Source organism: Clytia hemisphaerica, unplaced genomic scaffold (assembly GCF_902728285.1).
Source record: "Clytia hemisphaerica strain Z4C2 unplaced genomic scaffold, Clytia hemisphaerica genome assembly, whole genome shotgun sequence".
NCBI classification, from domain to species: Eukaryota; Metazoa; Cnidaria; class Hydrozoa; order Leptothecata; family Clytiidae; genus Clytia; species Clytia hemisphaerica.
Genome location: NW_027104114.1, coordinates 1,310,986 through 1,333,575, shown reverse-complemented (window position 1 = coordinate 1,333,575; position 22,590 = coordinate 1,310,986). Strand labels below are relative to the sequence as shown.

Sequence of the window (22,590 nt, the reverse complement as noted above, 5' to 3'; positions counted from 1 at the left end):
GTTCTAGTTTGCTTGCTCCCTTAGCTCTTATCTCTTCTTTTAATTTCTTGTTATTTTTTATTTTGTCTTATATAAGATATATATTTTCCTTTTGATTCCTACCTCCTGGCGGTAAAATCTAGGCTAGAAACCTTTAGTGTTTGTATATTTGTTCCGTTTAGAACCTATTATAGATAAACAAAAAATTTAAAAAAAACATCAGTCCGGACAGAGGAAACCACTTTTTCGGACAGTTTAAAACCGGTATAAGTTTCAATGATACTCACGTGAACACCGAGAAATGTCAACAATAACGATGGAAGTATACCAAGAATTCCTTCTGGATCAAAATGTTGTTTCGTTTGGTACATCTCCTATAAAGAAGATGAGATGGAGTTTTTATAAGATACTTTAATAATTGGTCAATTTGAAGTAATAAAAGTGACGCATCCTTTAGAAAAAGTAACGAAATTGTTTTATTACTGGTTAACGACCAACCAAATCAAAAAAGAGCTTGTAAAAACTCCATTGTCCCCTATAAAGAGAGTATTTTAGGGGTACAAAATATCGCAAAGTGGAAAAAGTAGCGAAATTTACAAAATAACCTTTCGCCAATGAAGTAGGAAATATTTTTCGCATTAAAATAATTTCGCGAATCATTTGGAAAAATATCTTTCAACTAAATTTGGGTATTTTTTGATAAACGCTCCCTGAAATCTAGTTAAAATGACTGTCATTTGAACCGGTGAAGGCTGAAAGGCTAAAACCATACCAGCGTTTTGATACTCATAACGATTTCGAAGTATTAGGCTTTTTTAGTTATAATTCAAATATTTTTCAGCATAAGCTCTTCGTTTTATTAAAAAACATTATCAGTGCATATACAAGTAAAACGTTCAAAATAGCTGAAAAATTTTTGTCAAAATGTTTTTTGAATTATAACTTTAATTTTCTGGTTTTTTATCACAACAAGATGTTTTTTTTTCGAGCTTAAATCTTCGTGAATCGTTTCAAGGACATTCAGATTCGTGAAAAGGGCCAAAACTCACGACAATCGCAAAAGCTTCTGTTCGTGAAAATTTGTACACTTAAAGTAAGTAACATGGGCATATACTTCAAAGAAAGCTGTTGCCTCGTTTATAATTATACCCAATAGTTTGATACTTTTCTTCTTACTGAATGGTTTTAGAATCACCACCGTAAACTTTAGCCTAGAAATGTAAGCTTGTTTGATTTTTTTCCAAAATATTCACCCACCCCCCACTCAAAATGGCTCGCCGGTGCCATGTTTCTATATGAACTAGTATTAAAAAACATAGAGCAATGACAATCATATACCTTACAAGTAGGATATCCATAGATATGATTATCACCGAGTACTAATCGATCAATGTATCCGGCAGCGCCACCAGTGCAATTCTCATAATGACCATGGTTGTCCAAACCACCAGGTCCCAAATATCCTCTATAAAAAGTTTTATAAGAATAATGTCATATCCATTGACTTCCAAAACCGAAGGGCTAGATTCGAAACTCTTGGATGGGAAATGAATAATTAAGTGGCTTCACTTTTTCTTGCCAGGGAAAGGTTAGAGATTCTATTCTAGCCCTTCGGACTTTAAACTCAATGGTCATATCCTCTATAGAAAGTTTAAAAGAATGCTCCCATAAAGATTCTTTGCAACTAAACGTACTAAAACGTATTGCAGCAGCTGACTCGGACGCCTAAAAGATGTCTATAAAACGTCCTTCAGAATTCTAAGTTTAAAAGCAACGTCTATATACCATCTATTTCGCGGACATAAAAGGACGTCTTATTTGGACTAAAATCGGACGGACGGATAAGACTTCATTTTTGCACGTTCATGAAACGTCCAATATTATGTCCTCGCTGGATGACAAAAGTCTTACCTTGAGATTCCTATGTAAAAGGAAAAGAACAAACCTTGGACATCCTGGTACATCGAGTTTGAAGGTGACAATAATATGTGAAGCCACAATGGCAAACATAATGAACCATTGAATCAAATGTGGTACTAAATCTTTAAAAGGAGATGTCCAGCTTCTTGAATTAACAAGCTAAAATTTAGAATACAAATAAATAATTTAATAAATAATGTTCAGACGTTACGGTTCCGTTTGACTTTAAAAGGAGATGTCCAGCTTCTTGAATTAACAAGCTAAAATTTAGAATACAAATAAATAATTTAATAAATAATGTTCAGACGTTACGGTTCCGTTTGACTCCGGTGTGATTTTCGTTACGTATCGAGAGCGTTCATATTGGTTTCGGAACGTTTCGGAGCAAGAAAACGGAGCTGTTCCGTTCCGATGAAAATAGTGGAGCGAAACCGTTTCGATTTGTTTTGCTGTGTAACGTCTTCTTTTTTGACGTTTCGAATTTTGACGGAGCGAAACGGAGCCGTAACGTCTGAACATGGTCTAAAAGGAAGTTCTATACTAAATTCCCCGCCATTTTCAGGTATAATTTGAAACGCAGCCCCGAGGTCACATAGAACGAGCATCACAAGCCAAACGTAATCATGCCGTCAAAACAGTCATAAATGATAAAGTAGTTTCTTAGCTTCTACAGTTGACGCTATTGGATTCGACTTATTCTACCATTCGATACGCTTCCATTTCCGATAAAAATCCAATTTCCCTTGAAATCTGAGCTAGAACACCCCTTCCCACTGTAAAAATTGTCCAAAATATCGTCCCCGGTGGAAAACAATCCTCCAATTGTTATCTCCACTGACTAAAAAAAATCTAACCGAGTCTGAAAAGGGGGTGTGCTAGAGAGCGTCAATACTGTAGCTCGATAAGAATAAAATCAAAGAAAGTAAACATGTTTTCGACATACGATCAATGTTTTCTGACTGGGATAGGTGAACAAGTTGAGTGTAGCCACGAACAGATAACAAATAGCAAAACGTTGCAGTACACCTGGTACTCGCCATGTTGTCATGTTTTGACCTATGAAATTATTTAAAAAGAAACTCATAGTGAGCTGATAGTGGGTTGCATTTTATTTTTTCTGGGTACTCTAAGATCCCGAATAGTAATAAAAGAGTTTTCTATAATCCGTTAAAAATATCGAGTGAGACATTTATACAGAGAGAGGAGAGGTTTTTCATGTTACGCAACACCATTATGGAAAAAACGACTTGCGTAAATAATCTCCTCCACGAATTCGAATATTTTATTCCATAATGGAGGATTTTCTGCCAGGTAAGATAACTTTTGCAAAAGCTTAAAAACCAACCACACCACTAAAGTTTAATAGGTGTATTTAGTTAAGACTTCTTACCCATATTTAAGAGCATTCCCAATGCAAATAGTTTGACTGATCGGACTAGAATATCAACGAAAGCTTGTTTGTACGTTTTTGCACTCTTACGGAAAGAGTTAAAGGATAAAGTGATTGAAATTCCCATGATGAACATGAACCACGGGAATACCAAGTCTGTTATCGTCAACCCTAAAAATATAAAAATAAAAGGATTGCTGTATCACTTCGAGAGGTTTATTAATTGTTTCTTTGGTTTCCAGGAGCGGTATTTAAAAAAAGGGGGCATTTATCATTTAACAATTCATAACAAATGTCACTTTAGTGTACTGTATGGATACCTTATTTTGCCTTTTCACAACTCTCGTAAACGAAGTTCTACAATTCGATACACTCCCTTGTTCGATGAAAAATTGAATTTCCCCTGAAAATCGAACGAGCTAGCATCAAGTGTAATACTGATGAAGAGGGAATTACCGTTCCAAACAGAATGTTGAAAGAAATGATATCCACCGCCACCATAGTTGACAAAGATCATCAAACATATTGTGATCCTATCCAGAAAAGAGAGTAGAGTGGAGATAGTCTGTTAACTCTATATTGCCCTAGGAATGGAGGGGGTAAAACCTACCACGTCGCTGCTCTCTAGTGTTTATCTCAGGTATATCTGTATCAGGTCTTCTAGATAAAAAGATTATCTACACCCCCACCCCTAGGGCTACAAGAATCGACAAATTTTAGGGTTAATAATGATATAAAATGTCTCCGTAACTCGGATCTTTTTAATATCGAATTTAATCCTATCAATATCGAATAATAAAGGGTTCAGTGGCGTGTTATTTTAGTCTACTACAACCATAGCTCTCTCCACGTCACACCTTGTTTTACTTTTTCCTTTCTTCATAGCCTTACCTCTGGCGATATAACTTAAGTTTCTAGCGGAGGGAGGGACTATATTAATGTTTAGTAGTATTTTATATTATATGTTCGTAATGTACCCTGTGTTTATGTTTCAATAAAGAAAAAAAATAAAATAAAAAAATAAAGGGTCAGCATAGAAAAACGGTAAGAGGAGAACCCCTATGGGTACGCAACGTCTTATGGACATTCAATGAACGGCTTTAAGACCTTTGGGCGTCCTAGAAACGTACATTAGACGTCCAAAAGACGTTTGTGCCCATTGGAACAGAACAAATGTAGGTCGTTTGAGTGCAATCAAAACTACGGTAGATCATGAAATTAGTTAGCTTTCCTTCTAAAATATTTGAAATTTCACCTTAATTTATCAACAAAAAAAACTTACCCTCTAAATACATCGATGGACCGAAGACGTTTCTTTCTCTGATTTCTCTATGAAATGAAGAGCGAATGATATCCCAGACGGCACACAACGTCAAAACAAGGTCCATGTGACATTCATAACGTCCAAATAACGTTATTTGAACGTTAAAGCAACGTTGTGTGCCAGCTGGGATAAAGAGAGATTTCAACCACTTTATATATTTTTTCAAACAAACTATTCAATTGGTGTCGTTTATAATTCGTGTAATATAGTAATATGAATGTAAAATGAATTGTTACTGGATAATAGCAGTTTGTATTGTTTGTGCAATTTATCCATTCCAGTATTTTTGCTTATTTTCTACTATGTTTGAATTAAGCGTCTAGTATGCTAGACTACGAATAATTCTTTAGAGAGATTCTGTGCAAATCTTTAGCCATTTTATTTTTTCCTAACAAATTAATAGACTAGAGTGTTTATAATTCATGTAATACTAAAACTGTGATATGATAATATGATAATTGTTACAGGATAATATCGGTATGTACCTTTTTACGTTCATCGCTATTATTAGTATTGTCTCTGCTCAAAGAATCAATTTTTTGTTCCCATTCTTCCATTTCCTATGAAAGAAGAAGAAAGAATAAGAAGAAGAATTCACCTATCTAAACCAAAAGAAAAACGAGTTGACTGGATTGGGCTTCCTATATAAAAAACCCCCTTTTCAGACCCACTGGGGCGTTTTCCCACTGGAAAAATTGGCCAAAATATCGTCCCCAGTGGAAAACTAAAGTCCAATTCTCGTCCCCACTGAAAGTAATCAAATAAACCAATCCTCCCTGTAAAATATTATGCTGTTTTTCCTATCCCCACTGAATTTTCTGACTTGAAAACAATGGAATTTAAATCCCCATCGACTTTCACTCTATTATGTTCATCCCCACTGGCCGAAAATCATATCGGGTCTGTGAGAAGGGGGTGTATAAAATAAAACGTGACTAGTTTAGAGCTGACTAGTTCGCCATCTTGTTTTTAATTCTGATCGTCAACAGCACGATTCCAATGTTTTGAAATCAAAGTCCAATTTCCAAATGGCTGACAGTAGGGTAATTTTCCCACTGGGAACGAAATTTTTGCTCAATGTCAGGGGTCCCAGCGGGTCTATGAGACGGATTCAAAAACATACCATAAAATAGTTGGTTTCTTCACCTTTCAGCTTGCGAATATGTCTGTGGAATAACACAAAAATAATATATGAGAAGAACTGACAGGGCGTTCTACTGGGAGAATTAAATTGAAATCCTGTATCATTCGTTTATCTAAAACGTTACATTTCATTTTTTATTTCAATAGACCTTATCAGAGTTTTTTATTTTTCTAAAAAAGAGATGCATTGTGAGATTGTTTAAGGAGTATTACAAAAGAAATCTCAAGAAATCTCTTAGGAATTCCTCGAGGGAACTCTATTGTAATACTCCCGAAACAATACCACAATACATCGTTTTTTTTTAAAAATCAAAAACTCCGATAAGATCTATTCACTTGTGATGACACAATTATGAGACACTGTGAGATATTTTCCAGAGATTTAAATGAGATCCTTGCAAAAGACACGTTTCTGTACCAATTTGATAATGGATTAAAAGGTGACAAAAAGTGATGTGAAAATGCACCAATAATACCTTCGGGCGAGTTTGAACAATGGCCATAGGATGATGAATCCAAGAAGAAATGAAGATAAAACTATTAGTGCTGTAAAAGAGAGAAAACAAACGGATCAATCAAATTCAAGGTAAAGACCTTTGTTTCTTTAGCAGATCCCATAGCAGGAACTCCTGGGATTAACACTTCTAATATCCCAATAAGCAATCTGGGACTCCAATTCGGATTTTTCATTCTCAAATTTAGGTATAAGTCAATATCTATTTACATAATAATGAAAAGTTTTCACTTGGGCAAAACTTTCGATTTTCATTCTCCTTAAAGACTGGAAGCTAGATACAAATGAAACACATAATTCTAGTTAACACAATAGACAGCTCTAGTCTTAAAGGCCTTACGAAGATACAAGGTCAAAACATTTTAGAAAAGGGAATTAGTTATTCCAAAAGTCTCAGAATATAGCCTGGAAGTCAATAAACCCCTCCCAAATTGAAATATTCGATTACATTTAACAAATAACCCAAAAGCAACTTTCTCGCTTGAACTTTAAATTTCTTAAAACAAGGAAGTAACCAAAATTCTTAATATATTTTGAACCGACTTGTTGGTGTTATACGCTTGGTACGATGGAAGATATGACGTAGCCTAAGAGGACACATAACGTCAAAACACATCCATCCATTTAGGACTTACGTAGATATTGGTTAGTTGGTTTGTTGATAAGATGGCTTTGAAAGTTGACAATCTGATCTTCATATTGATCGAAACTAATATTGTACTCTCCTCCTTCGGAGAAATGTTGTGTGTGTCTACAGGAGGAGGGAAAATAATACTCTTAAGGTCGGTCTCCATTTTTGCGCGCTTCGATCGCACTTTTCCAAGCAAAGCTTCCGTACTATTGGTCAAAAGAAAAATGAAGCAACTCCATTTGCGCGATCTGACGTAACGGTTGAAAAAAGTTAAAATGTATTCAACTTTTTTCTCGAGCGGGCGCTACATTTTTATGACGTAATCTTTTTTGCAAGCAAAATGGATTGAAGCCAAAAAGTGCGATTGCAGCGCGCGCAAGTGGAAACCGGCCTTTAGAGAAAGAGATCAGACTTTTCTAAGCAATTTAACTTTGCATTATTTTCCTATTGAAATAGAGTCTCAAGGAAGGAAATAAAAAAAAACATTTGAGGGCTTATAGTTTGTGTAAAAAGCCAAGAAAGTTGAATGAGCCCGAGAAAAGCTACGGTGACTAAAAAAACATAGGTTTATAGTTTGTGCAAAAAGCAAAAAAAGTTGAATGAGCTGGAGAAAAGGTCGCTGGTGACTTACGAACTAACTAACATACATAATACTAACATAATGGACAGGTTAAGTTATAATTTTTTGAAATAACAAAGTTAAATAATTTTCTTTAACAATTAACTATTCACAACTTACTGAAAAGTAGTTTGCGATCCAGTGTTTTTTGTCTTAAGTTGAATTCGGTAAGGCCATATTGAGTCAACAGCAAATATGAATGGATGACCGAAAGAAGTTTGACCAAGAAATTGAAGATTACACTGAAAATCAAAAATGAAATAAAGAAGTTTAATAGTTTAGATTCAAATTTGAGATTTTTGGTTTACTCTGGCTTTTAATTTGGCAAAAAGTCCATCAGTGTAAAAATCATTCAATAATTGGCATAAATTCTGAGGAAGTAGTCTACCCATAGATAAGGACAGAATTTTCGAACTTCAGTCTCTCTAAAGAAATTTTCGAAATTAAGCTTGGATATACCCGTCATCTTGCAAACCTAGTACTCCCCCCAGGTTTGGAAATTATGTAAAGACCACTTTTCAAGGAAGAATTAGTCTGGTCAATAAAATCTTGAAAAAGATTAACTGAAAAAGAGTAATTGATATAGAGTTACTATGCAACAATTTCCTTTGGCATGCAAAAATTATCTACAGTATATAAATCAAATTTTTAAGATTGATAGTAGCTATAGTTTGAATGCAAAAAAACTCCATTTAAAAACTTTCAGATGACGTAATCATTAATAGATAACATAAACCCCTGTGTGCCTAATCCAATCTTTATAACCATTAAGAAGATTTTAAGCCCTTTTGAACATAATGATTACATCTGAGTAGAAAGGATTACTCTTAGGTGCCAAATAAACGCCCCCCCCCCCCCCCGCTGTTAATTTTTCGTAAATTTTTCAACCCCCCCGGACCTTATTAGGACCCCCCCGTTTATTAATTTTTAAGAATATTTTCAATTGGCAAAATGAAGGCCCCTTATTTTGCTCCAAAAAGCCTGATTTTAGCCTATATTTACCTTATTTTGGGTTTTCATAAGTACAATTTCCAACCCCCCCCCCCCCCCCCGGCAATTAGATCCTCCCCGTTTATTAAAATTTTGAAGATTTTCCAACCCGCCCCCATTTATTTGGCACCTAAGAGTAGCCATTTTCATCGGAAAAGGGATGGATTATAAATTAGTATCAGAGGCTTTAAAGTCTTGAAAATATAATTGCTATAATTGCAAATATGATTACTAGTGCAGGGTATTCCGAAAAGAGTCTCTACAAAGGTCTCTTATAAACAAAGTAAAAAGACATTAACGATCGCATTATATCAAAATACGCAAACACTAACCTTTGACATACACAAAAATATTTATCTACTTGTCGTCATGTTTTGTAACAGTTTTTTTTCAGGACACCCTGTATAGGTAAAATTTTTTCAAATGACATGACAAGAATATAAATCGTATTATAGTAAGTAAGTCTGCGACCGCAGTCGGAGGCGACCCGAAGGCTCCTCTTTCGATAGCTATCTACCCGAAGGTAGGGGAGGGCGCCACTCTTTCTCCCTGGATTTCTCCACTTACCCTTGATCCTTCTCTTAGTTGCTGAGCATCAAGCAGAGAGGCATCAAGTACCATTTTGGGAATCTTTGGTATGACCCGGCTGGGGGTTGAACCCACAACCTTGCGAACCGTAGCCGGATGCTCTACCACTGTACTACGGTCACTAAAATTGTAATATACTTTTCAATAAATAAGGTTCTTACCTTAAAGCAATGGTCACTGATACCAAAAATTTCTACATCATCAGTAGAGTTTGATATGAACTGCAATTTTGCTTGATTCATCATCATTCTATAGTCAACAAGACCAAATTAATTTTTTTTTTCTACGGGCCCGAACAACCCTATTTTTCCCAAAATCGAAAAAATAATAAAATTGAATTTGCAAAGCTAAAGGATGGACTTGAAAAGTTTTTTTTTGCAGATATTTTTAACTGAACAATTTAAAAGTGTAAATTCATCCCAGAACTTAGACGAATTTAAAATATAACTATGGAAATGGCACGAAAGTCATTCATCAATAAAGAGGAAAATAGTCTAGTTCTTCAAAACGTCACAAATTTTTTAGATCTTGACCTTTCAACCCTAGATTTTAAGAAATTTAGTTTTACTATACTGATCAACACATACTTCCGGTGGAAGAATAAATTAAATTTGATTCACCTTAAGCGTATAATGTCACACAAACAACTAAAGGGAAATTGAAAAACACTTTGCTGTAGTTAAAATTTGATGCCTTAAAACTGTCAAATATATAAGATAGATATAGCATATTCATCATGAAATGTTTCAGACACAGATAAAAAATTGAAATGTTTAGATTTCTGAAATGTTGCAAAAATGCAGAAATGTGAGAAATATAAAAAAAAGATTTTGCAATATGTGCTTGGTCTAAAATAAAAAATAAAAGCATTTTCAAGAAAATTAATCAAGCAAAGATATTCTGAGCAAATTCTGCAAAAACTTTCAATTCAAACAAACCTTAATTTTCTAAAAGAAATTTTAAAGTATCAAAGTCTTTGTAAAAAGAAGCTTACTCAATTGTAAAGTAACATCTACTCTAATACCCTAAACACCCAAATCTTTTTTACACTGGATTTATTTGTTTATTTGACAAGTAGCAAGATTTGTAATTCAACACCTTAAACTTGTTTTGTTTTAGTAGATGCAGATTAAACATGTCTCATTGACAATAGAAGTGCAAATCTTTTGACGATTCATGATTTTGAATTATGTAAATATAACATCAAAAAGCAAGTATTAAATTCATAGTAAAGTAGCACAAATTTAAAACACTACTAAGAAGAATCATAGAAATTAGATTTGCCCAAATAACTTCTCATAAAAAATAAATCAGCTTCTCAAGTTCTATCAAATTACCAAAAGTGGTATATTTGATATAAAGTGTTGAAGCTAAGATAACAAAAACGACTCAAATATTTCCTTCCTTCCTAATGGACATTTAATGCAAAAGTAGTATATTCTCTATCAATAGATAATTTCCAGGAAAAGTAACAAAAAATTTCAAAAAATGTGATATTAATTTGAGCGTCTTTTTAACAATTTTCAACAGAATTCTTTTGGGAATTTTCTTTTGAGAAAGTGCCATATGTACTATTTTTGCCCCTCTTTTTTATATCAAAGCAGCTTAAATCATCAATTAGGGGGAGGGTCATAAAATCCATTTAAATAGAAAAAGACTGTTATTTTTTGGTGTTCTTAAAGACAAATGTTGCTTAAAATCAGTCAAATTCTATGCTTATTCTAAATATTCCTCATACTTGTGATTTGAAACCATTTTCTTATCAAAATTTACTGGTCAGAAATAAAGAAACCAATTTGAAAAAAGGAAACTTTACAGCACCACTTAACCAAGTATTAATTTTAAAATCTCTATTTGACCAACCTTTTTCCTGCCCCCTCCTTTTATAAAACCCATATTTCTTTACTCCTCCTAAGGTATTTTGTTAGGGTCCAACTCACCCTGTATAAAAGAGGGGTTAACACTGGTTAACACTTTGATACAGGTATACAAATTAAGCATTATTATATAATGTTTAGGAGTATTGTGTATTTTTTGCTGCTAATTTTTGGAGTCAAATAGTATCGCATCCTACAAATGTTTGCTCTTCAAAACATGTTTGTTTGATCAAGAAAGACCAATATCATTCTGGTCCATCAGCAAAAAAGTCCAACCATGCAAGCAAGTATTGATCTGTTGTTAGATGAAGTTCACTCTCAGCATCAACCAACACCAGGGTGTACTCTGAATTCCATCAGAAATGTAGATAAAGCCTGTGATAGGAGTTAAGGCAATCACAACAGTCTAATGAATAGCTAATTACTACAGCATAAATTTCTTAATTACATACCATCATCCAGTCCCAGTTTATTTGTACAAGGCGGCCATTGCCTAGAAGCAAAATAATTTATCCCATTTGTGCTGGCTGAGGTTGAGTAATGTATGATATAGTAATTTATCATTCAATAGATAGACTGTCGTGTTTCCTTAGCTTGGTAACCTGGGAATGAAAACATGTTTGATGAATCTAGAGTGTCACAAAATTTGTGTAGGAGAGCAGATTTTTATGACCAGACGGTGTCAATTGAACGAATCTAACGCCAAATCAATTGAACACAATTGAACAAAATTGAACACAATCAAATAATTGCAATTCAATTGTCGAATGCAATCGAATCGCAATCGAATATTACCCAGGATTTGCCGTTCGATTGCTTCGATTACGTTCGATTGTATTCGATTATGTCAGTCAGTCACACTAGTAAATCAAGCTTTCAGAAAAAACAACATTAGTCATCTACAGGATATAATTGCAACAGCAAGGATGAGAGTTACCTGAATCAACTTCAAGTTCCCAAGACAATTAATCAAAACTTGAAAACTTAAAATTAGTCTAAATGACCGATTGCGAGGCCTTGTTTACATGCTAAAGTAAAAATAATTCCGCACATGTAAATGGGTCAGTGTTTGAGGTCCGGCAAAATTTCTGGGAAATAGTCTATCCGGTAGTGCACCGATCTAGGTGGGTTCCGTCTCCCCGTAGATCTTTTTCTTGGGAAGTTGATCTTCAAATTAGTTTTCAAGGTTAGCTTGGCTCAAATTTTTCATCTATGGCTCAAATTTTAGGCAATTTCTCATAGTTTATGAAAATGTTAATTTCATTAAAGAGCGCCGGTTTATTTTTTCATGAATCCCTTTAGAAGTTTTTTTTGCTTTAGAAGCATTTGTTTGCTTGCGAGTCAAGTAAATGATATAGCGCTTTTGCAGCATTAATCTTTGATATGCATTTTGGCGGGAAGCTAGTGTGACTAACATGTATTACGTTCGATTGATTTAGATTTTATTCGTTTTTGTACGATACTTAAGCGCTCGGCCGCCCACGCTAAAAAGCTCTAACGGAGTGATCTAATTTAATTTAATCACAATCAAACTCATCGACAGATCCAACACAATCCTAATCGCACGAAATCGAAGATTAATTGAATGTAATTGACAATCAATAGGTACCAATGGAACATAGCCAACTATTAATCTAGTCTGGAGACCATACTCTGTTACAAAAATATTTCTATCCTGTTAAAGTCCCAACAACTTCACTGAAATACAGAGTATGGAATTATTGACTCAATTCAAATCACTTCAAATCACAAAAGAAAAAACCGTTATTTTTTCAAAACAATTCAAAAGCTCGCGCCACTTCTTGAAACAATAGAGCTCTTTGACGTCATACTTTTGTTTATCAAATCATAACAATAAGATATTAGCCAATCAAATTCTGCGATTAATTCTTGCATCTTGTATAATTCCCGGCTACTACTGTCTATACTTAGATATTTTTTTGAAACCACATAGACAGAGAAGTCGGGTCTCCCAGCTACTATTAATCTAACCAATCTAACCTTACTCGAATGCAATCGAACACAATCGAATATTACCCGCCAGGAATCGGCCGTTTGATTGATTGAGATTCGATTACGTTCGACAATCGAATTGCAATATTCGATTGTGTTCGATTACGTTCGATTGGTTCGATTGCAATTTTTGTTCGGAGTTGCTCGATCGACACCGTCTGGACATAGTAGTAATTATCTTTTTCTTTTTCGGTAACTTACTTGTAATGCCAATAATAGATAATGACTGCCTGTTTTGCCTAAATGTATCTTGATGAATATCTGCTCTTCTGCACAAATTTCGCAACACCCCTGTCTACGCTACTGCCAATGGCTTCAGCAACAGATTTGGTCAAAAGCAGGAGAGGAGAGACCTAGCACAGTTTTCTGTACTCATATTTTGATAGGCTTAGAAATTTTGAGAAACAATTTGAATTTCTCTTCAAAAGACAAAGAATTTTTATCTGACATGAAAGATAAAACATTTTTTCAACAAAAAGATTATAATTTGATACCTTACAAGATGGGGTGTGTGAAAGTGTAATGGGTCATCAGTTTTAAATATGCACGTGGATGGCCATGTGTGTATGTCTCTTATAAATTTACATTTCCCGCGTAATTTCGCGCGCGAACCATCCATCCTTCAAACTTTCCGTGGTCACATTAGCAACTTAGTAAATACCCTAACTAGTTCGATATTCTTTCGTTTGTAGTGAGACCAGAGTGTCTAAAATCGAAAGTGGAATGCCTACGGTAAAATGACTAACAAGATGGAGGTCGTGGTGCACATTTGGAGATTTGATTTGGATTGAGATTGTCAGGGTAGGTATTATTTACAGTCGCGTTTTATCGTAGCATTCTAAGACATAACATCATTATGACATCTTTTTAACATTCAATTCACGTATAATTTTTTTTTTCCTTTTAAATATATACTAAAAGCAACCATAAATCTAAGAATTTTACTGTTTCCTTACAAAAATTCACTGTCAGTCAGGCACATCCTGGCTAGCAACTCCAGAAGATTTTTCAAATTTTAATTTTTTTTTCAAAACCTATCCTATCTTGTAGAGCTTTGAAAAAGAAAGAAAATGAGGGGTCATAGGCCTCCAGAGGATAAGTGGTTGTAAAGATATTCAAATTTTAGTGTCAAAATTTTGACTAAAAATGTCAAAAAAAAGGTTAGGAAAATAGCCTGGAAAAATTCCAAAAATGTGTCAAAAAAGAAAAAAAAGAAATTTTCCAGTCATGCTTCTTCAATTTTGCATATCTCTTTTTCTAGTGTAGCTAGAGACCTGAAATTTGGAGGGAGAATTCTTTGATGGTGTTAGAATATCATTATATAAAAATATTTGTAAAATATTTAGTATATTTATCAAAATAACGAAAGATATATCTTTTTTTGAAAAAAGATGACATTGCATTGTTTTATTTTTGTTTTTGAAGAAAATTAGCTTGGAAAAGGTTGAAATGAGTCAAAAAAGGTGGTAGGACCCATTTTCAAGGGGCCTCTGGAAATGGAGGAACAAAAACTTATGAATAAAAAATAAGTTTTTCTGAAAAGAGAAACCCCAAATGAAAAGAAAATCCATTTCGGCAGAAATAAAAACTTTTTTTTGGGACATTCCCATGCAAAAGAAGCAAAAAAGTGAAAAAAACTACATGAAAATGAAAGAATTAGAATTAGCGATTGTGATTTTTGAATTCCTCACCCTTTTCTGATAAACATACAAAGTTTCAACCTTCAAACACATTTTCCTCCGTTTCCAGACACATTTATTCATCGAAAGTTGCAAAATGTTTTTCTCCCGTCGGCAAACAATTTTCAAAATGTTGCAAAACGTTTGGCATTTTACCAATTTGCCGTCTAGCCTGTGTCCACAGTGTTATATACCGCTGGAAAGCTAAGATCACGGGCTTTCATTTAGTAAAAACCGGAACGCTTTAGCATACATAGAAAAGAAGTTCCAAGGGTTCAAAGTTCACAGAAAAATGAAACATTTGGTTTGACGTCAACGAAAGTTGCATGACTTCTGGAGTCGCTATCCTGGCAAATGAACAGGGTGAGCATTTGCATGGGGTATTCGCCACCCAGTGTAAATGAGATAGGATGTCTCAGACTAAAAGCGTGAAAATTAATAAAAATGAACTTCAAACTGAAAAAGGGAAAAAATGAAGAAAACTGGGAACTTTATTTTTTCGTTAAAAGTTTCTTCAATCTTCGAAGACAAAATTGACCCATGGAAAAAATTTTCATCTATGCAGTTCTTTGAAATGAAGCAAAATATTTCCAACCCGGTTCAATTAAACTGGGTCTTCGGCGCTATTACGTCGCTTTCGTTTTCGACCCCGTTCATTTGCCAATGGTCAGCGACTCCAGAACGCCGAAGTCACGCAACTTTCGTTGACGTCAAACCAAATGTTTCATTTTTCCGTGAACTTTGAACCCTTCGAACTTCTTTTCTATGTATGCTAAAGCGTTCCGGTTTTTACTAAATGAAAGCCTGTGATCTTAGCTTTCCAGCGGTATATAACACTGTGGACACGGGCTAGACGGCAAATTGGTAAAATGCCGAACGTTTTGCAACATTTTGAAAATTGTTTGCCGACGGGAGAAAAACATTTTGCAACTTTCGATGAATAAACGTGTCTGGAAACAGAGGAAAATGTGTTTGAAGGCTGAAACTTTGTATGTTCATCAGAAAAAGGGTGAGGAATTCAAAAATCACAATCACTAATTCTAATAGACCTTTTTTTAAAGAGGCAACCCTGTTGAATAATTATGTAGTCCAGCATAAAAACAATGATACAGCCATGCATAATTACTGTTTCATGCATATTATAATAATTGTGCATGGCTATATCATTATATTTTTTGCTGGACTACATAATTATTCAACATGGCGGCCTCATTAAAAAAAGGTCTATTCTTTCATTTTCATGTAGTTTTTTTCACTTTTTTGCTTCTTTTGCATGGGAATGTCCCAAAAAAAAGTTTTTATTTCTGCCGAAATGGATTTTCTTTTCATTTGGGGTTTCTCCTTTCAGAAAAACTTATTCTTTATTCATAAGTTTTTGTTCCTCCATTTCCAGAGGCCCCTTGAAACCATGTCCTACCACCTTTTTTGACTCATTTCAACCTTTTCCAAGCTAATTTTCTTCAAAAACAAAAATAAAACAATGCAATGTCTTCTTTTTTCAAAAAAAGATATATCTTTCATTATTTTGATAAATATACTAAATATTTTACAAATATTTTTATATAATAATATTCTAACACCATCAAAGAATTCTCCCTCCAAATTTCAGGTCTCTGGCTACACTAGAAAAAGAGATATGCAAAATTGAAGAAGCATGACTGGAAATTTTTTTTTTCTTTTTTGACATATTTTTCGAATTTTTCCAAGCTATTTTCCCAACCTTTTTTTGACATTTTTAGTCAAATTTTTGACACTAAAAGTTGAATATCTTTACAACCACTTATCCTCTAGAGGCCTATGACCCCTCATTTTCTTTCTTTTTCAAAGCTCTACAAGATAGGATAGGTTTTGAGAAAAAAATTAAAATTTGAAAAATCTTCTGGAGTTGAAAAATACCCCGTTCATTTGCCAGGATGTCCCTGACTGACTGTTGCTTTGTTTCTTAATCATTTATGACCAGTTAACATAACGATAGCCCCCCTGTTACCGTTAGTTGGTTTAATATCGACACCCCTCTTCTAATTTTTCGACACCCTTCTTTTTTAAAATAGGAATAATAGGATTAGGAAAGTCGGAATCGCCGATGCGATTAAAACTTTTTTTTTTTGCTTAGCGATCAGAGAGGAAAATACCTTTTATCTATCACTGATTCCAACCTTCCTATAATTCCTATCTCTAAAGAAGGATGTCAAAATTAGAAGAGGGATGTCAATATTAGACCAACTTACGGTAGTTGGGGCGGGGGGTTTACACCCCTCTACAATTTCAACCAATTGAAAGCTTTATGAAGCTGAAAATTTTTTGTCTGTGGGGCAATGTTTTTTTTGTAAAATGAGCAAAATATTTTGTCTTACTTATTATCCTTCGAACAACAACTGCAACACAATTTAAATTGAGTAACCCTTTTTTTGTGGATCAATCTTTTAAAAGTGTTGAGGGTTGAAAGCAACCCCAGGCTGATGCTATGGTTGATTAGAGGCTACTCATTAAAACGCTGGAGCGGGACCATTAATTAATGGTATTATAAATAATATGTAGGGATATTATATGGTATTATATTGTGCAGGGATTGCAGTGTAAAGAACGGGTCTACCAGAACAAACTCTCAGCTCTTGGCAGTTAGTCACACTAGCTTCCCGTCAAAATGTGTATCAAAGATTAATGCTGCGAAAGCACTATATTGTTTACTTGACTCTCAAGCAAAAAAATGCGCCGTAAAACTTCTAAAGGGATTCATGAAAAAATAACCCGGCGCTTTTTAATGAAATTAACATTTTCAAAAACTTTGAGAAATTGCCTAAAATTTGAGCCATAGATGAAAAAAATTGAGCCAAGCCAACCTTGAAAACTAATTTGAAGATCAACTTCCCAAGAAAAAGATCTACGGGGGAGGCGGAACCCACCTAGATCCGCGCACCGCCGGATAGGCTATTTCCCGGAAATTTTGCCGGACCTCAAACAATGACCCATTTACATGTGCGGAATTGTTTTTACTTTAGCGTATAAACTAGGCCTTAAAAATCGAAGCGCTGTCTCGGGAATTGAATGACAAATTTTGGTTGGTTGATTTTGGCTGCTGCACGTTTTATTTTGTTTCAAACTTTCAAGTTTTAATTTTAATTGTCTTGCAAACTTGATTCAGGTAACTCTCATCCTTGTTGTTGCAAATACATCCTGTAGATGACTGATGTTGTTTTTTCTAAAAGCTAGATTTCCTAGTGTGACTAACTGCTTGGCAGCTTGGTCTATCTGTTACAGTAATTGAAATATTTCTATCCTAAATATCTTAGACTGTAGTAAAATCATTTAGGAAAAGGACTTGTACGATTGATTAGAAGTAATTCTAAATAAAAAAGACTTGAATTAACTCCTAACAAAATCGTCACGCTCTTAGCATTCTAGGACCTCTTAGTATATACAACCTAATACCATATATCTTAGTATATTTAAGAGATTGTAGTCTTAGTATGCTATGGTTAAACCTGACTGTTTGGATTGGTTGCACAGTTACATTCCTAATCTTCTTACAGTAAGATAAAGTCTTTTGAATTAAACATGTTTGGTCATTCTTTGAGACTTTTCTTCTTTGTGGGTGAAAATCTCTCCTGCCCCCTGAATTTAACAAACGGTTTTTTAAGCCTCTGTATTTGGACTTAGGAAAATGAAAATTGCCTCAACATACAAAGTTATAAAATTTTAGAGTCAGTGCATCTAGAGAAGTCTGAAACAGTTTGTTTACTGTTTACGATGAAATGAACTATTTTTGTTGAACAGACATTTGTTTATTTGACAGAACTCAAAAACCTCTAAAAACTTTTTGAGAATCTCCCAAAAAATCTTAAATATATGTAGATAATATTAGTTTTATAGTTTTGCTTGTAAACAACAATACTAAAAAGTTAAATTTTGATGTGAAATATTTTTCCTATTTTAGATTTAGAGCAGAAGAAGGGGCTGAGCTAATAATTTAAGTAATTTTCAATCAATTATTTCAATGATTTTGATAGATCAATTTCATTGCTTTTTATATACCGAAAACACTTTGAATGTTTTGTCTTTAAGTAAACCGTTATACCCTGTTATAACCTTTTCTGTTTCGCGGAAATGGGGACTCTGTTCTTAAAATTTTTATTAGCCCTCCTCCCTGAAAATTTGAAAATGGAACTTGTTGGTATTATCTGGCTCTCTAATCCATGGAAAAGGCTTAGAGCAAAATTTTGGCTATAATATTTGCTGGGCCTGTAGCCATTGAAAGTGGAAAAATGAATAATTATTATATTTCCCTCTAGAGATATTCTATAAATTTCATTTTGACAATATTTATTTTACCTTTAGAGAAAATGAAGGCTGAGTCATACCTTTGCATCAGTGCCTTTTTCACATTTTGGGGTGACCGTATGTGGCAATTTGCTACTGGCATCTTCCTAATTCAACTCACACCAGAATCGTTACGCTTGGCAGCTACTTATGGGTTATGTTTATCTCTGATTGCCATAATTTTCTCACCCATGATTGGAGACTGGGTTGATAGAACAGCAAGATTAGAAGTCATTCAGTTATTATTGTTGATTCAAAACTCTCTAGTTGTTGTATGTGCAATAACAATTTATCTTTGTATGAGATATAAAACGGGTAATCTGCAACTTTTTCTTCAAGCACTTATAATCTTGTTAGGATCTGCAGCAAATTTAGCCTCTCAGGGACAAAAGATTGCAATTGGTAAGGACTGGATTGTTGTGGTTTGTAAACAAGATAAAGATTTACTCGCTCATACCAATGCCTTGCTAAGAAGAATTGATCTTACTGTTGCAATCCTTGCTCCATTAGTTGTCGGCTTTCTAATGAGTGGCATCTCAACATTGGCTGGTATCATATTTATTTGCGTTTGGAATGTTTTATCCTTGTTTTTTGAATATGGATTCTTATTAAAAGTCTATAATTTGACTCCAGATCTATCAGTGAAGAATAACACAAAAAAGCCAAAAAATAACCCAGATGATGACAACCACGCTGCCAAAACAGAAGATGCTAAATCAAATCAAGTTGAAGAGATCCAGGTTGCTGTTACAAATGCCAATAAAGAAACAAGCAGCTGGAACCTTATCAAACGTGTTCAACTTGTTATCTCAGGCTGGCATATTTATTATCGTCAAACTGTCTTCTTAGCTGGTTGTTCGCTATCAATGTTGTATCTTACCGTCATTGGGTTTAGTGCAATCACCACTGGTTTTGCCTATGAACTTGGCTTAAGTGAGCTTTATGTCAGTATCTGTATGGGTTTGGGGTCTTTGTTTGGTGTCTTTGGCACCCTACTCTTTCCTAAAATACGTAACCGGCTTGGATTAGTGAAATCTGGTATTGTTGGATTTTTGTTGCAGTTATCAATGCTTGTGTTTTGTGTTGTATCCATATGGATGCCAGGTAGTCCTAGTAATCTTTACAATGGTAAACAATTTATAATATCTGCATTACCAGCAACCAATATGACTGCCCTCAATACTACAAGTGGTAACCATACAGGCCCAACTTTGCAGCCAACAGTTACACCGAAACCACAACGCATCCTAACATCGATTATCTTTCTCATGACTGGTATTATATTATCGCGTACTGGTTTATGGTTATCAGACCTCACCATCACTCAACTTCAACAAGAATATGTTTCAGAAAGTGAACGGGGTATTGTCGGTGGTGTACAATACTCTTCCAATTGTCTTTTAGACCTGGTCCATTTTCTTCTCACCATCTCCTTACCAAAACCAGATCAATTTGGTATTTTGATTTTGATATCATTTTGTGCAATTGGCTGTGCTGGTTTCATCTACTTGGTTTTTGTTTCCAGATTTCATTCTTCTGTCAAGCAGGATGCAAATAAATACAAAACAATGGAGGATTGAGGTACTTTAGGCACTTTAGTAGTAGTTTTACTACCTTATTGGAACTAATTTTCGCGGGAACTTATATTATTTGCGTTTGAAAAAAAATCGGAAAAATTGCATTTTGCGGATTTTAATTTTCGCGGTTTTGCCCTTTTTTGGACAATTTTCTTTCATTTTCCTAGGGATTTTCAAATTTTTTGATCAATTGGAAAAATTGTATTGTGCGGGTTCAAACTTTTGCAGTTTTGCCAAAAACCGCAAAAAACGCTAAAATTAATTCCCGCAAAAATTAGTTTATATAAGGTAGTCTTTTCATCGTTTTGATGGTACATTCTTTTTTACCGTGTACCCCAAGAAAGATAAAAAATTTAATGAACTTTTCTTTTTTATTAGTGGTAAGTAAATGTCACTATCATTAGAGTTTGCAGGAGAGGAAACTGTCCAAAAATCATATTTTCAAATATTGTTTGCCAATACTTTATGTAGTCTAAGTAGCTTTTAGTTAAAGCATAAACTGACCTGGCCAAGGGGTATGTTACTTACTAGAGCCGACTAAATCAGATTAGTTTTTTTGTAAACATTTAAGGTTTATATATTTTTGATACACATGCTCGTTTATACACTTTCATTTATGTAAATACAGTTCTGTGATTATTTCCTAAGATTTATATAATTTCATTCATATTTTTTTTGCTACCAATGTTTTTTATTGATGACTTTTTTTGTTCAAGATTTTATACTAATGCATACGAGGTATGTTCTTGTTTGTTTAAAATAAGCACAAAGTTTTTGAAGCTTTTTTCAAGCCGATACTATTTGATAGCTTAGTTTCAGGGTTTTTTTAAGCCCATTGTTAAACTTCATTTAAAGGAACCAAAGGGTACCCCCACCCACAATACCTTGTCCACTTTAAGAAACATATTCTTGTTGAAGTTAAGTGATGGCCCATTATTAAACTTCATTCTTATGAAAGAACTCTATGTTATTGATTTTTTAAACTCTTCTTAGAAAAACTACTCTTTAAACTCATTTTCATTCATTATAATAGTAAAGAAAATAATTCTTTAAGCTAACGTTATTGATTTTCTATTAGATTCAGATGCCTTTTTAGTATTGATACTGTTATAGCATATTATGTGGTCACGCACGTTAAATATATAGAATATATATTTTATAAGTGGATTAATATAATTACAGTTGCAATATATTTCAGATAATTTATGTTTAATTATCACATTGATTCGAATTTACTTTATTAAACTGATATCATCGCATTATTGGTTGCATTGAAGAGATAAATTTATTGTAAATATTTTCTATTCCATAAATTGTTAAGATATAGATAGAGCTCTAGATAATATATGCATTTATAATTATGTTGTAACTTTCTTTTACATCCATTTTGTTAGTATTGAAAAAAGATTCATATTCACAAAGCTACATTTTCCTGATCAAAAAGCCTGGATTGAGGCATGATTTAGAACGCCATGGATTGAGGTTGAACTGAGAATGTTATGGAAATTACCATTGTTTTTTCCAGCAATCCAAAACCTTTGTAAATCAAAGCGCGAAGTATATAAAGAGGCTTAAGTCTGTATCAAAATTCTGTATTTTCCACCAAAATTTAAGAAATATGTGCTAATTTGCTGTGTTGAATCCATTTTCTGTCTTGGAGGAAAACCTTGCTTTGGCAACTGATATCATTCTTAACTTAACTACAATTTATCTCCATTTTAGAAAGATTATAATAAAAAAAACTTACAGTTCACATTTGGCAATTACAATGAAGTGTGTATGTTTATATGCCCAAGAATTTACAAACTTCAGGCTTGCTGTAAGTAGTGTTATCTTTGATTCTTGAGATGCTGTGAATTTTCGAACCAAACCTTCAATCCAAGATCTTAAGATTTTGTCTTTGCTAAAAAGTGACCTATGGAGTTTTTATTAATAAATTTCTTCAATTTTGTGGAGAAATTTCAGTCCATTTGATTTGAATTTGCAATGTTTCCCTTGAGGAGACTTTTTCGTCATTTTGTTGTCTTAG

General features: G+C 33.9%; 2 protein-coding genes across 3 annotated transcripts in view; one reads left to right on the top strand and one right to left on the bottom strand.

Moving 5' to 3' along the window:
• LOC136813430 (heparan-alpha-glucosaminide N-acetyltransferase-like) overlaps window positions 1–9,399 on the bottom strand; it is a 65,922-nt gene extending 56,523 nt beyond the window's left edge. For both annotated transcript variants that reach the window (XM_067069950.1, XM_067069949.1), the window contains exons 1-13: window positions 9,260–9,399; window positions 7,641–7,762; window positions 6,906–7,021; window positions 6,233–6,302; window positions 5,737–5,779; window positions 5,099–5,173; window positions 4,572–4,618; window positions 3,746–3,822; window positions 3,290–3,460; window positions 2,843–2,955; window positions 1,925–2,058; window positions 1,318–1,444; window positions 267–353 (exon numbers count right to left, since the gene is read on the bottom strand). In XM_067069950.1, coding sequence (XP_066926051.1) covers window positions 267–353; window positions 1,318–1,444; window positions 1,925–2,058; window positions 2,843–2,955; window positions 3,290–3,460; window positions 3,746–3,822; window positions 4,572–4,618; window positions 5,099–5,173; window positions 5,737–5,779; window positions 6,233–6,302; window positions 6,906–7,021; window positions 7,641–7,762; window positions 9,260–9,346 — 1,269 coding nt within the window. In that variant the 5' untranslated portion in view covers window positions 9,347–9,399. The remainder of the gene's footprint in view (window positions 1–266; window positions 354–1,317; window positions 1,445–1,924; window positions 2,059–2,842; window positions 2,956–3,289; window positions 3,461–3,745; window positions 3,823–4,571; window positions 4,619–5,098; window positions 5,174–5,736; window positions 5,780–6,232; window positions 6,303–6,905; window positions 7,022–7,640; window positions 7,763–9,259) is intronic.
• Window positions 9,400–13,751: 4,352 nt separating this feature from the next.
• Window positions 13,752–20,629, top strand: LOC136813421 (ferroportin-like). Its single transcript, XM_067069942.1, has 2 exons — window positions 13,752–13,789; window positions 19,003–20,629. Exon 2 carries the CDS (start codon window positions 19,008–19,010, stop codon window positions 20,562–20,564), a length of 1,557 nt encoding a protein of 518 aa, XP_066926043.1. The 5' UTR covers window positions 13,752–13,789; window positions 19,003–19,007; the 3' UTR covers window positions 20,565–20,629.
• Window positions 20,630–22,590: the final 1,961 nt, after the last annotated feature.